This window comes from Eucalyptus grandis, chromosome 5, assembly GCF_016545825.1.
Source record: "Eucalyptus grandis isolate ANBG69807.140 chromosome 5, ASM1654582v1, whole genome shotgun sequence".
Taxonomy (NCBI): Eukaryota; Viridiplantae; Streptophyta; class Magnoliopsida; order Myrtales; family Myrtaceae; genus Eucalyptus; species Eucalyptus grandis.
In genome coordinates, this window is record NC_052616.1 from 31632046 (window position 1) to 31644007 (window position 11962).

General features: G+C 37.3%; 1 protein-coding gene across 1 annotated transcript; it reads right to left on the reverse strand.

Annotated features, from left to right (window-relative positions):
• Window positions 1-1298: 1298 nt before the first annotated feature.
• On the reverse strand, window positions 1299-10376 carry LOC120293401 (solanesyl-diphosphate synthase 1, mitochondrial-like). Its single transcript, XM_039312589.1, has 7 exons — window positions 10287-10376; window positions 5683-5763; window positions 5510-5581; window positions 3618-3749; window positions 2855-2941; window positions 2438-2509; window positions 1299-1754 (listed from the first exon to the last, which is right to left on the reverse strand). The coding sequence occupies exons 2-7, from the start codon at window positions 5695-5697 to the stop codon at window positions 1572-1574; spliced, it is 561 nt and encodes a 186-aa protein (XP_039168523.1). The 5' UTR covers window positions 5698-5763; window positions 10287-10376; the 3' UTR covers window positions 1299-1571.
• Window positions 10377-11962: the final 1586 nt, after the last annotated feature.

The following is an 11962-nucleotide window of genomic DNA, read 5'->3' on the forward strand; positions in this document are numbered from 1 at the left end:
CTTCTAGCTAGCCACGCCATTCCCGAGGCTCGGTTACTAGCTAGAGAAGGAAGAAGAGAAGAGGAAAAGATAAATAAAAATTTGAGAAATTTATTAAAAAATAAATTTTATAAAATTTAGGGTTAATACCTTGAAAAACCCCAAACTGGGTATACTTGTGACATATTTACCCCAAACTATTTTTTTGATCATGAAAAACCCCAAACCGGTAAACTTGTGACAAATTTACCCCGACTGATTATAAAAAACCCTAAACTGGTACATTTATGACAAATTTACCCCAAACTAATTTATTCAACTGCAAAAAACCCTAAACTGGTAAATTTGTAACAAATATACCATATGCTAAATTGGATTAATACCACAAAAAAATCATAAAAATTGTAAATAAAGTGACAAACGGAACGTAAAATCCTAAATTTGTATATTGGTTAACTATCACGTGTTATTTAACTTAATAATTTGAGAATAAAATTTAACGAAAACTAACATAGGGTAAATTTGTCACAAGTGTACCAGTTTGGGATAAATTTGTCAAAAGTATACCAGTTTGGGGTTTTTGGTGGTCAAAAAAATAGTTTGGGGTAAATTTGTCACAAGTGTACCAGTTTGGGATTTTTTAGGGTATTATCTCTAAAATTTATGTCACAAAAAAAATTTAAGACTTGTACTAAACATATTTCTATGCTTTTCTATTCGAGGAACATAAATTTTATGCAGTTACTAATACGGTTGAATGCTAAATAACTCGTCCAAAGAACAATATTAGAAAAAATTATTTCTAAGTATAAATTATTCCCGGGAACAAAATGATTACCAAACACGCTACACCCTTCGGCTCTATTTCCTTCCTTTTTAGTGAGAGTGACAAACACAGAGAGAAGAATTAATTTTGCGAGACACGACTTCCATTAGGGACTTCCATCTCCGTTTCTCTTCGCCATGACCGAAACTTCAAGGGCTTGACATTAGAAGATCCGAAGTGCTCAGATCTCTTTTGAACTAGTTTTGCCGGTCGTGACTTCAGTTTGTGACTTCATAGGAGTGAAAAAGTTCCAAAGACTGTTGTTTCTTTTGCTTTGAGCTGTTTGGTTCAGCGCTTGTGTGTTTGATTCTAGGGTTTTTGATGAGGGTGTGGGTATCAATTAAGCTGGCGCGGCTCTCAAAATTGATTTTGGGCGTTTCTTGGTCGCAGGGGTTTGCTTTGGAGATATTGGGCCCCACCGGATCGAATAGCAAGGCCTTGTGAGTAGTAGTGTAACTCTTACAATTTTCAAGATCCTCCTCAACGTGTCGGTTCTATTTTGTGGTGATTGCTGTTTGCTGACGTGGGGCTGGGTATGGTGTGTGATTGTGTGTGTTTGTCTGGTGAGTAAGCTATAGGGTAGCGCTAGCGGTTGGGTTGCTGCCTATTTAATCCTCTAAAATTTTGGTCCTGTGATAGTATCATACAAACTAGGGTTGCCTTGTATTAGGCTGAAGGGAGTGAATGCGATTTCACTTTTCGAAATCTTTCACTTGATTGTAGTTGCCTATTTAGGTGCATGTTTTCTCTCCATGTACTATAAATTTTATGGGGAATGGAAGTTGAGGATGTTTAATTTTGTTGTTTTACAAAAGCTCACGTCCTGCGGCCAGCGAGCCCCCACGTCAATCACGCTTGCACTTTTCCTTTGCAGGTTCTTGGCGACATCGCCTGGATTCTTCAATGGGCACGAGAGATGCTCTACTACTGTTGCTAACAATGATACAACCTACAAATAGGGCGATCTAATAAGAATATGACCTTTTTATGCTGCTCAAGGTATGGCATTGCAATCCCAGTGATACCACATAAACTCTACACCTCTTAATGATTGAAATCTTTAAGGAACAGAAAAATGGAAGGAAGATGAGGCAAGATTTATTAAGGAGTCATAAACTAATTGAATAGAGAAGACACTTCAGGGGATTATCCTCCAGAACTCATCTGGTCTTTCTTAATATAGTAGATTGATACAAAGAAGAGAAAAATGGCAACTGGAGCTGCGTTGGAAAAGCTCTCTGTACTCAGAATTTGAATTTTACTATTTTTGTCAAATGGGATGTGAAATAGTGGACAAAATTTCAGTGCAAAAGAGGAAGAGAAAGGAGGATGCTGGATCTCCTTGTCAATCCTAAACAAGGGCACTTTGCGCAAATACAAACATTTGCGACTCATTTGAATATCCTGAGCCATCATAAGAAATCGCATCTATTGCTCTACAAGCAAGAATGTTGCATCCACGATTTACAACTAAATGACAAGAGAAGAGCCAAGTATCCAGTACCCAAAGTATGTCTTTTTTTATGGGCTAGACAAAATAAGTCCTATCACGTAGTGTTCATTACTGAAACAAAGACTATCATTAAATATCAATACAGAATCATGTCAAATCAAACTGAAATCCACACATACCTCTCTGTTTTTCAAGGATGCAAGTGCCACACAAGCTCGAGAAAGGAGAAAATCCCCAGCTAAAACTGCCAACTGCATAGCAAACAAAATATTGTTGACGTCTAGATGTTTTAATATACTATCATCTATAAGGACCACAATGAAGTCACAAATCTTCACAATGCATCTTCTTCATAGAGTGGAACAGTATGGTAAGACTAAAAACTTCTTCTCCTGTGTGAAAGAAAATCGAGGCACAAAGGTGCAGGCATCGTGTCTATGTAAAAGAAGAAAGATTTCTCCGCCCGTTACTGATAAACACCAAGTTAGGAGTACAATACATACATACATACATACAAAAATCATGAACAGAATCTAGTCATATAACAAATATAAGAACTAGCAATGTTCCTGAAGATGGTGGAGATGTATGAGCACCTTGTTTCCCATGATAAAATTTAATGAACCAATACCACGTCTTGTGGCTGCATCATCCAAGACATCATCATGAAGAAGGCTTGCAACCTAAGGGAAACAGAGAACACGTGCATTAATCAAGAAATCAAAAGGTTCCATAATAGGGGGAACGTTATTTGAGTCTATGACACTGTACAGCAAAAGAGATGCAATCCTTATTCTGCATTACTGGTACTATGAAACATGCTATACATATGTGCAGGGTCTGTTGCCTTTCCTTTCTTTCTATATTGAAGTGTGAAATTGAAATTCCCAACTTACACGGAATCATCTCTTATTTTATGTACTCGCTTTGCAACGTCTTATTCGTTTTATTTACTTCTATTTACTGACAACAGACTTTCTTTCTTGGTTGGTGAGCAGGTTATGGTGGTGGTGAGCTTGGGGGGAGCTCAGATATATTAATCTAGTGTTCAAAGAAAGCTGTAGGCAAATGAGAAAGTAGCATCATGGACATCATTTAAAGAACAACTTCATCTGGTAATAGCCATCGCGGATCAATCAAAAGACAAATTTTCTCCACCATCTACTGTATAATATGTTCCCAAGGTTCACAGGACCAGCAATCTAGATGCTTAAATGTTAAAAGAAAGAAAGAAAAAACGATATAAGAAAATAATTTAACTTAATCCATATGCAAATGCAGCAACAACCTGTTATTTCCTACTCCTTTGATTCCAGACACAGAAAAAAGGCACATTTAACAGGAAGATGAAAAACTTACATGAATCATCTCTGTGATCTCAGCTATGCACTGCTGTCTTGTACGTAGTTCCAAAGACACTGCATCACCTACACTACCATCAGTTGGTTCTGGCAGAGGCATATGCAAAGCACCAGCCATTAAAAGTAAAACCTGTGCCAGATAAAAGACAAAACTCAAGAGAAGGTGGAATCCAAAATATAAGAAGTATGTACATCACTAGAAACCTAACTTTGTCTCTCTACAAAATAAATCTGCATCTGAAAGTATGGAAAAAGAAATCAAATCATGGAAAATGATAAAGAAATTGAAATCCACATGAACAACAACCAATTAAAAGCAAAAATTTAAACATTAGAAAAAAGGAACTTGAGTTCCAATATGCCTCAAAGCATCTTCTAAAAGCCGTTAGTTCCACAAGTACCGCAATAGTTCATGGGCCATATGCTATTATTAAAATGTCCTGACGTTCAACAAATTATTATTTGGCTTAGGAAGGGTATCTATCTCCTTCATGCGAAATTACACCAAAAGCAATAAAAGTTTCATACGGAGTGCAATCAATCATAAATATTTCAAATCAAATTCCAATTCTTTTGATGTGCAACCAAGTCCTAAAACGGCCACTAGTGGTGTTTAGACACCAGAATTTTGGACAATGTTCAATTTTCACAAAATAAAGCATGACTCAACCATAATCAGGTAATAAAACCAGTGGTTTTTTGTCAATCATTGAGTTTATGACTTGATTATCAGTTACCATAGCAAGCCAAATTCAAAATCTATGTGAAGTCAAGAAGCCTTTTTTACATGAAATCGAAAACTAGCCCTCCATTTTAATTTAAACCAAAAAAGCTTAATCAAATTGTTCAATTTGTCATCCACCAATAAGGAAGATCATTAAATAATAAACACATGCCTCTAATTACAATAAAATAATAAGAAACCAAAAAAACAGGAGATAGATTCAGGTTAGCTAAACCCAGGAGTTTGCAAATCAAATTCTCATTCAATAAATGAATAAAACTTATTGAATAACTAAATTGAAGAACCAATGATTGATCAATAAGAACTTTGTTCAACTTTGGTGATTAAATTTGAGATTGGAAGGTTGGTCTGCAGGTTCTTCACAAAAGTCAATTTTCCTCAATTCTACATAAGACTTGAGTCTTGTCTTTTAATCGATCTCATAACCAAGCCATATGATGAACACTCACCAAGATCAATATGCCTTTTTACAAGGGTATAATTGGAACCGTCTTGGTTTTGCTGATGGATTGAATCTCCGTCAATTAGATACACCAGTCAAGAGGACTTAATTGCATGAATTTCAAATTAAAACTTGAACCACTCTATACAAACATTTAGGACTTTAGCTACAATTCCCTCTCCCCCTTAAAGCCTCTCAGAGCAAACAAGCCAGATGACAGTGATTTATTAATATTTCTTAATATCACAGTTCTCAGGCAAGCAAATCTTGGTTATCCTCAACACATCTTCTCCTGACTCAACATCACACCTCAAACACTCCCATACTGTGAACTTAATGGTGTGGATCGGCAGAACAAAAATAGTGGTTGCATCACAGCTTAGGAACATGCTTATCAGTCAAAGGTCTGCAACGCAAACCTTGCAAAAGCATGAACATTCAGCATAGTTAATACATCAATGAATTATAACATCACAATGCAATAAAAGCAATAGGAAAACTCCAAACTTCTGATATTCTGAAATAATAAAGACAAGGTCTTTTGTCTAATGATAAGCAAAATCTGTTAAGAGGTCCCAAGGAGGTAGTGGGCACCACCCCTGTATGAAATGGCTTCAGAAGGGAAGCCTCGCATAAAGAGACATGCTAACATTTCCCTCAAACAAGAATTATGATATTAAAAAGTAGAAGTCATAGGACGTACTGTAGGGCGAAACCTTTTCCCTTCCACGCCCATTTTAAAAAAATATTCAGCAGCCGAGGCAAGTTTTGGGACCTAAAGAATCAATTTTCCCACTGTCAGATTATTAAGGAGAAAGCATTCAAAGCATTCCTACTTCCTAATGAAACAAAAGAGAAGAAAGCACATATTGGTACCTCAGCAATAACCATTGATCGCAATTTGTTAGCAAGTACGGATAGCTCATCTGCAACAAGTGAGAATGGGTCAGGTTGTTCCTGAAAGAAGCAGCAGAGAATGTAAGAATATAAAATGCAAAGTAAACCATACATGACAAGATGTTAATCCTTATAAAAATTACCAAGAGTAAGGCAATGGGAAAATATCATTGTGAGATGGATCAAATATGTGAATAGTAAATAGAAAATTCACAAACATCAGAATGGCTACAAAAAATGACCTCATCACAAAAGGACATTATTCCCCACAACAGCACTGCTAGATAAAATAGGAAGCCATGCCACGCCGGACATATGATGGAATAAGGAAGAATTATGATGGATGCCAAATTATTCTCATCAAATATTTAAAGAGGAGTTGCATTAGCCAACAAAATAAGATTCAACTAATTTTCAATTTTATTTCGTTTATAAGATATCTCAAGCTGATTGACGAAAAGCTTACTCAGATGAGTACTTCACTGTCAAGAACTCCTAGTATTTGGATCAAGAAATGCTACACTTTTTTGGGGAGACAAGAGTAATCATTTTTAACATATACATTGAAAATATTGTGAGTAGTCAGACTAAGACTTCCCACATGTCTCCATGATTTTGTTGCATCTCCTTATCAAAGGTAAGTGGTAAGGCTACAAATCCCACACTTATAGCTTCATCATCTAATACCCACTCCCATGTGTCAAACCAAAAATTGCCATTAGCAAATTTAAACAGTAGATTAAGCATGCTATATTGATATTAATACAGGGCCACGTGTCCCTATAAACAGATCCAGATACATATCAGATACATGCACGTGCATGTGTTTGCAGCATAATCCCTTAACGTGACGCAGATTCACCAGCTTTTCTTGTAAAACGTGGCCATATAATTTAGTCTTCAGCCATCATGTATTTGTGGCAGTAAGTCGCAGTACATTGACCAGTGGTCTCTTACATTTAAAAAAAAAAAAACAAAAAGGAAAAGAGACAGTGGAGGGGAATACCCGATTAAGATATCGTTTTCTCAATCAATCTACAACATATTCAACTCAAAGAAACTGAAGGACCCCATCAAGGAGACTGTTATACATCATGAAATGACATCGCCCACAAGAAAATTGATTTGAAATTACAATCAAGGAATGAAAATGTACGCAATGAAGTAAAAGAAAGCAACAAAATCCAGAATAAGAGAAACTGAAATTATATGAAAAGCTCTTCAGAGTAGGTACAGCTATAGGCGATTACTATACATATAAGTATCACAAAGGTTGAGACTCGTCATCCTATGGAAAGAGAAAAACTTTATGTTGACACCTAAATTTTTACATAATTTTTGGGTTAATTTTTACCAAAATAAAAAAATAAAAATCACATGGCATATAGTTTAGGAATATTTATGTTATTTTTGTTTTGTTTTATTTTATTTTATTTTAGACCGCCGGTGAGGGAAAGATTTTTCACATATTTCGTTCAGATTTTTCATATTTTTAGGTAATATACAATGGGGGATGTATTTTGAGCAGAAGGGAAATTTTTGGATAGAATATGCGAAAAATACAAAAGAGGATATTGCGCGAGGTGCGTATATTTCAATGATATATTTAGGGGGATCGTGTACAAACAAAAATGAAAATAAAATATATCGTGAAGATACAATTTTTGGGCCTATAAAAGACATCACGTGCAAAATAGACCAGGGGATTCTTTCTTTTGGGTGAAAAGAGAATACAAAAGTGAAAAGTTAAAAAGAGTGATGTAAGAGAGAGACAAAGCCGAAAAAAAAAAAAAAAAAAAAAAAAAGGCGAAACCCTAATCGGGACTATTCGTCTTCCCTGAGGGTCCCCGACCTCGCCGGTGCCGCGCCGGCGCTGCGCCCCGCACCGGCCACCGCACCATTGCCGCCTCCACCAACCTCGGCCAGCCTCCACTTATGGCCCCCTTGCAATCGCTAGCCATCGCCATTGTTGTGCCGCGACCCGACGCCAACGGAAGCTCGTGCCCGAAGCCCCCGCCAACGTGACCCAGCCCTAACGCCGCCTCCGATGTTGACCTTGCAGCCCGTGAAGACCCTCGCCGTCCCACGACAATCTACCGTCGCCCGAGATCCAGCCACACCGCGCATCCGTTTGCTTCAGCCCGACGATAGAAGGCCGGGACCCAGCCCTCGACGTTTCCCCTTCACCGGTGTCATGCCTCGCTGAAGACCTGATCCGACGCCGCCCCGCTCCGCCCGCGAAATCGCCGCCGCCGCCGAGCCAAGATTTGAACGCCGTGCTCATGCCTAGCCTTGCCGCCGAAGATCACCGACACCCCTTGCTGGTGCCTTGCTTCGTCGGAACCCTCATTTGGACCGGCCAGCCCCTTTTCCTTTTTAAGAAAAAAAGAAAAAGAAAAAGAGAAAAGCAAAAGAATATTTAGGTAATTCTCTTTTTCTTTTATTTATTTTTTTTATTTTTTTATCGTTTTTGTTATTTTATTTGCTCTTTTTAGTGTAATTATCCCTTACTGTAAAGATTGAAATTGCATGCTATGAAATAGCCTTGAAATTTGTGATTATCTGTCTGATTTTCGCGCCCGAAATCCGACTCGTAATCACTTGAAAAATCGCTAATCTGATCTCCCGCCCAAGATTCAATTCGTGATTTATGTAAAATTGGCCAACCCGATATCATGCATGAGATATGGTTCATCAATTTGGGTATCAATATTGCTTGATTTGCTATCGTGTCACTTAAGTTAATTTTCTTTTTTTTTTTAAATAAAAAATGTAGGTTAGAATTAGGTTTATTCCCTGTTTTAGGGTTTACATATTTAGAATAGGAATTTTATTTCGAATTTAAAAAAAAAATCAAAAATCAAATCAATTAATTTAGGCTGCTATTTTTTTTTAAAACTTGGATTGCATGTTTAATTATTTGACAATTATTAATTTCGAAATTAAAAAAATGGAAAAAAAGAAAAACAACAAAAAATCATCATGCATATATCATGTAGAATTAGGGCATATTTTGTACGTCATTGCATGTTAGGGTAAAATGCACTTAGTTTAATTTTAGATAATATTTTTTTTCCTTAATTTATTATAATTTTAGGCATTTTCTTAAATAGATTGCATTTTAGGATTATTTGGGTTAAGATAATATTTTAGTTTAAATTCGGATTTGGCTTAACCTAATTCCTAATGCAAATTGAATAGAATCTTAATCTAGTTAGATAATTTTCACATTTTTCATAATTCCGAATTTCATGAAAAATACAAAAAATATCTTAGAATAAATTAGTTCCATTCTCTAGGATAGATTGCATTTTCAGGAAAAATAAAAAAAAAAATGTCATGTAAATGTCATATAGGATTAGATTCATGAAATGCACGTCATTTAGAAATTGTTATTAGGTTCATTTAATTAGAAATTGCATGACATTAGAATTAGGTCATTTAGTTATATTGCATTGCATATTGCATGATTTTCATTAAATAAGCGGAAAAAAAAAAAAGAAATTGCGTGTTAATTAGAAATCATATCTAGGACCGTTGATATGAATTTTGATCTAACATCGCAGATGCTTTCGTTGCTATGAGGTAGGTCCTGCAATTTATTTGCTGCTTTACTTGGGTATTAAATTGGTGGTTTGTGCATCCGCATGATCGCCTCACATGTTAGGGAAATAGATTTAAAATCAATTTAAGCTGCCTACAAAAGCATTTTTGAAAATAAAAGCATGGTACCGAAAGGGTATTAGAGAAATCTAGTGTAATCAAGTCCCTGTACTTAGACTCTCTAGTTCGTAGGAGTAAAGTAAAACTCCCGTTACTTTACTTGGGTTTTTAATCGACCCACCAAAAAATAGATTAGTGGTGACTCCTAGATAAAATATATCTGCATGTTAAGAATCTGAACATAAGTTGCGAATTAGTATAGGCTTGGGAGCCCGAGTTAAGTCTAGGCTCAACAATCCATTAGCCAAATTTTAGGTGGTCGCACCCGAAAAATTAGGTCGCGACACTTTAATTCACCAAAAATAAGTTACAAGCACAATATCCCATGCCACCTCAAAACACAACAACTGAAAACAAGCTTTCATAGTGATGACCACAAGACAAAAGGTGCACACTTAGCACAACAGATCATGGACAGAATAAATAGATTGGACGATTGTGCACAGAATAATATTCACTTGTCTGAAAAGTCAAGGAGGAAAAATTTATATGTTAAACCCAATAATAAAAGTCTAAAGCTCGATACAAAGTAACTGAAAGAGAACCTATAATCAACACGAAGAAAGCTTTCATTAAAGGACAAAAAAAGATGATGCTACATCAAGCTTCACAACCCAACAAAACTGATTATCCCTAATGAGATTAAGAATAAATCATTTGACTAGAAGAATTTCATATTCCTAGCAATGCCACAAACAGAAGCCAAACCAATAAACAACTGGGGAAAAAAAAAACACACACGCACACATACTCCCTCCAGCACTATTCCAATAGTGAATATACATTTAATCAAACAATATTGAAAGCGACATTGTGCCGAAATATGTAGAAAAATAAATAACAGAAGACGGCATGACTACCTCAACCGCTGTTTGATGATGAATCTGATGTCTGATACTATATGAGGAAGGTAAACACCATGAGTAGATATCTTTGCAGCCCAACACCTATTGTCACAAAGAAAATATGACTCAAAAAAATAGATTCCCCATAAACAAGATTAAAAGTTGGAGTTTGAGTTTTTAATAGTTAATGGTTTGTTAAATGTCCTCCTTTAGCAATGGAGAAACTAACCCCCAAAAAACAACCATTGTGCTTCATTTGCCACAGCACCACCGCCTAAAACACTCATTCTGGAGACCCCTCCCGCGCTGCTCTGCAACAACCCAACCCCACCCCCGCAATGATAATCCAGAATGCAAAACCAATTATCGAGCAATCTCAGCAAACACTAATGCATGTCCGTGACGCTGCTTTGCCTCACAACAAACGAAACAAGTCCTGTCGAGTCACCAAAACTGCAGCAACTGCCTTACACTCCAAAATCAGCTGAATAATCTTAGAGAAAAGCTTAACCGAACAAGTCATTGTCGCACTGCCTTTCGCCGAGATCGAGTACCAATGCAACAACCTCTCAGACAATACGTCGAACAGAAAGAGCGCATACCCAGATCACCATTTCACCCCAGCGACCGAGCTCTTTTCTTCTCCTTCTTCCAAGAGCAGTCTATGTTAAGCTTACAGCTGTTACTATTCGGTGCCGTCCAGAGCTTGGGTGGGTCTGACCTGCTGGTTTTCTGTTGTTCTTTTTTCTGGATCCATCTGGAGAAGGCCCGGACCTGGGTGTGGGCAAGATCTACGATTAACTCGGTTTTGCGAGGTCAAGATCTGAAAATGTAGTCGTTTCGAATCTTCCATATCAACCAGATCGTGCTTGCCACCATATCTACTGAAGGTAACTCTGTTTTTGCGTCGAAGAACTCTGCAAACCACTTGTCGATGTGGGTTGCTGATATAGTTTTGTTGTATAGGTTAAGGCGCGGGTCAAGCCATATTTGCCTTGTCTTTTTGCATAAGAAGAACAAGTGTTCTGCTATTTTTGGATGCCGAAGACAAAGAGGACACAGGGGATCAGGTAATATTCTCCTTTTATAGAGATTTTCCTTGGTTGGGATTGCATTTTGGCATATGCTCCAGAGAAAGAATTTTATTTTAGGGGGAATTGGAGTATCCCATAACCTAATCCATAGGGATCTAGGTGGCTGATAGGAGGTTGTTACTCTGTTGGGGTCAGGAGGATTGGTCACTGAACATACTCCGTTATAGCCGCTTTTTACTGTGTAAGACCCTGAATGATTCCCCATCTAGATGAGCCTATCTTGCTGTGGTTGTGCGCTAAGTGGAGTTGAGAGAATTTCCGAGCGACTTATTCATCAAAGAGAGTTTGAATTTTACACTCCTCCCATAATCTCCTTTCATTGTTCATTAGTTCAGCTACCATCTCAGGATCATCCTTGTTTACCGGTCCTCCTATCACTCCTCTTGGAAGCCATCTGTCTCTCCAGATGTTAATGCTTTGCCCATCTCCCACTATCCACTTCACCTCCGGTTCTAAAGTGTCACGGCCTATAAGAATGCTGCGCCAACCCTGAGAGGTTCTTTGTCCTGTTTTTGCCTTCCATAGGTCCCCATTTGGATAGTATATTCCTTTTTGGATTTGGCTCCAGAGAGCTTAAGGTGATTGTGATAGTCTCCA

Coding starts and splice junctions, on each gene's coding strand:
- LOC120293401 (XM_039312589.1), bottom strand. Junction 2,510..2,854: donor ATTTTATCATGGGAAACAAG/GTGCTCATACAT, acceptor TTTGCTATGCAG/TTGGCAGTTTTAGCTGGGGA. Junction 1,755..2,437: donor CATCCTTGAAAAACAGAGAG/GTATGTGTGGAT, acceptor CCCTATTTGTAG/GTTGTATCATTGTTAGCAAC.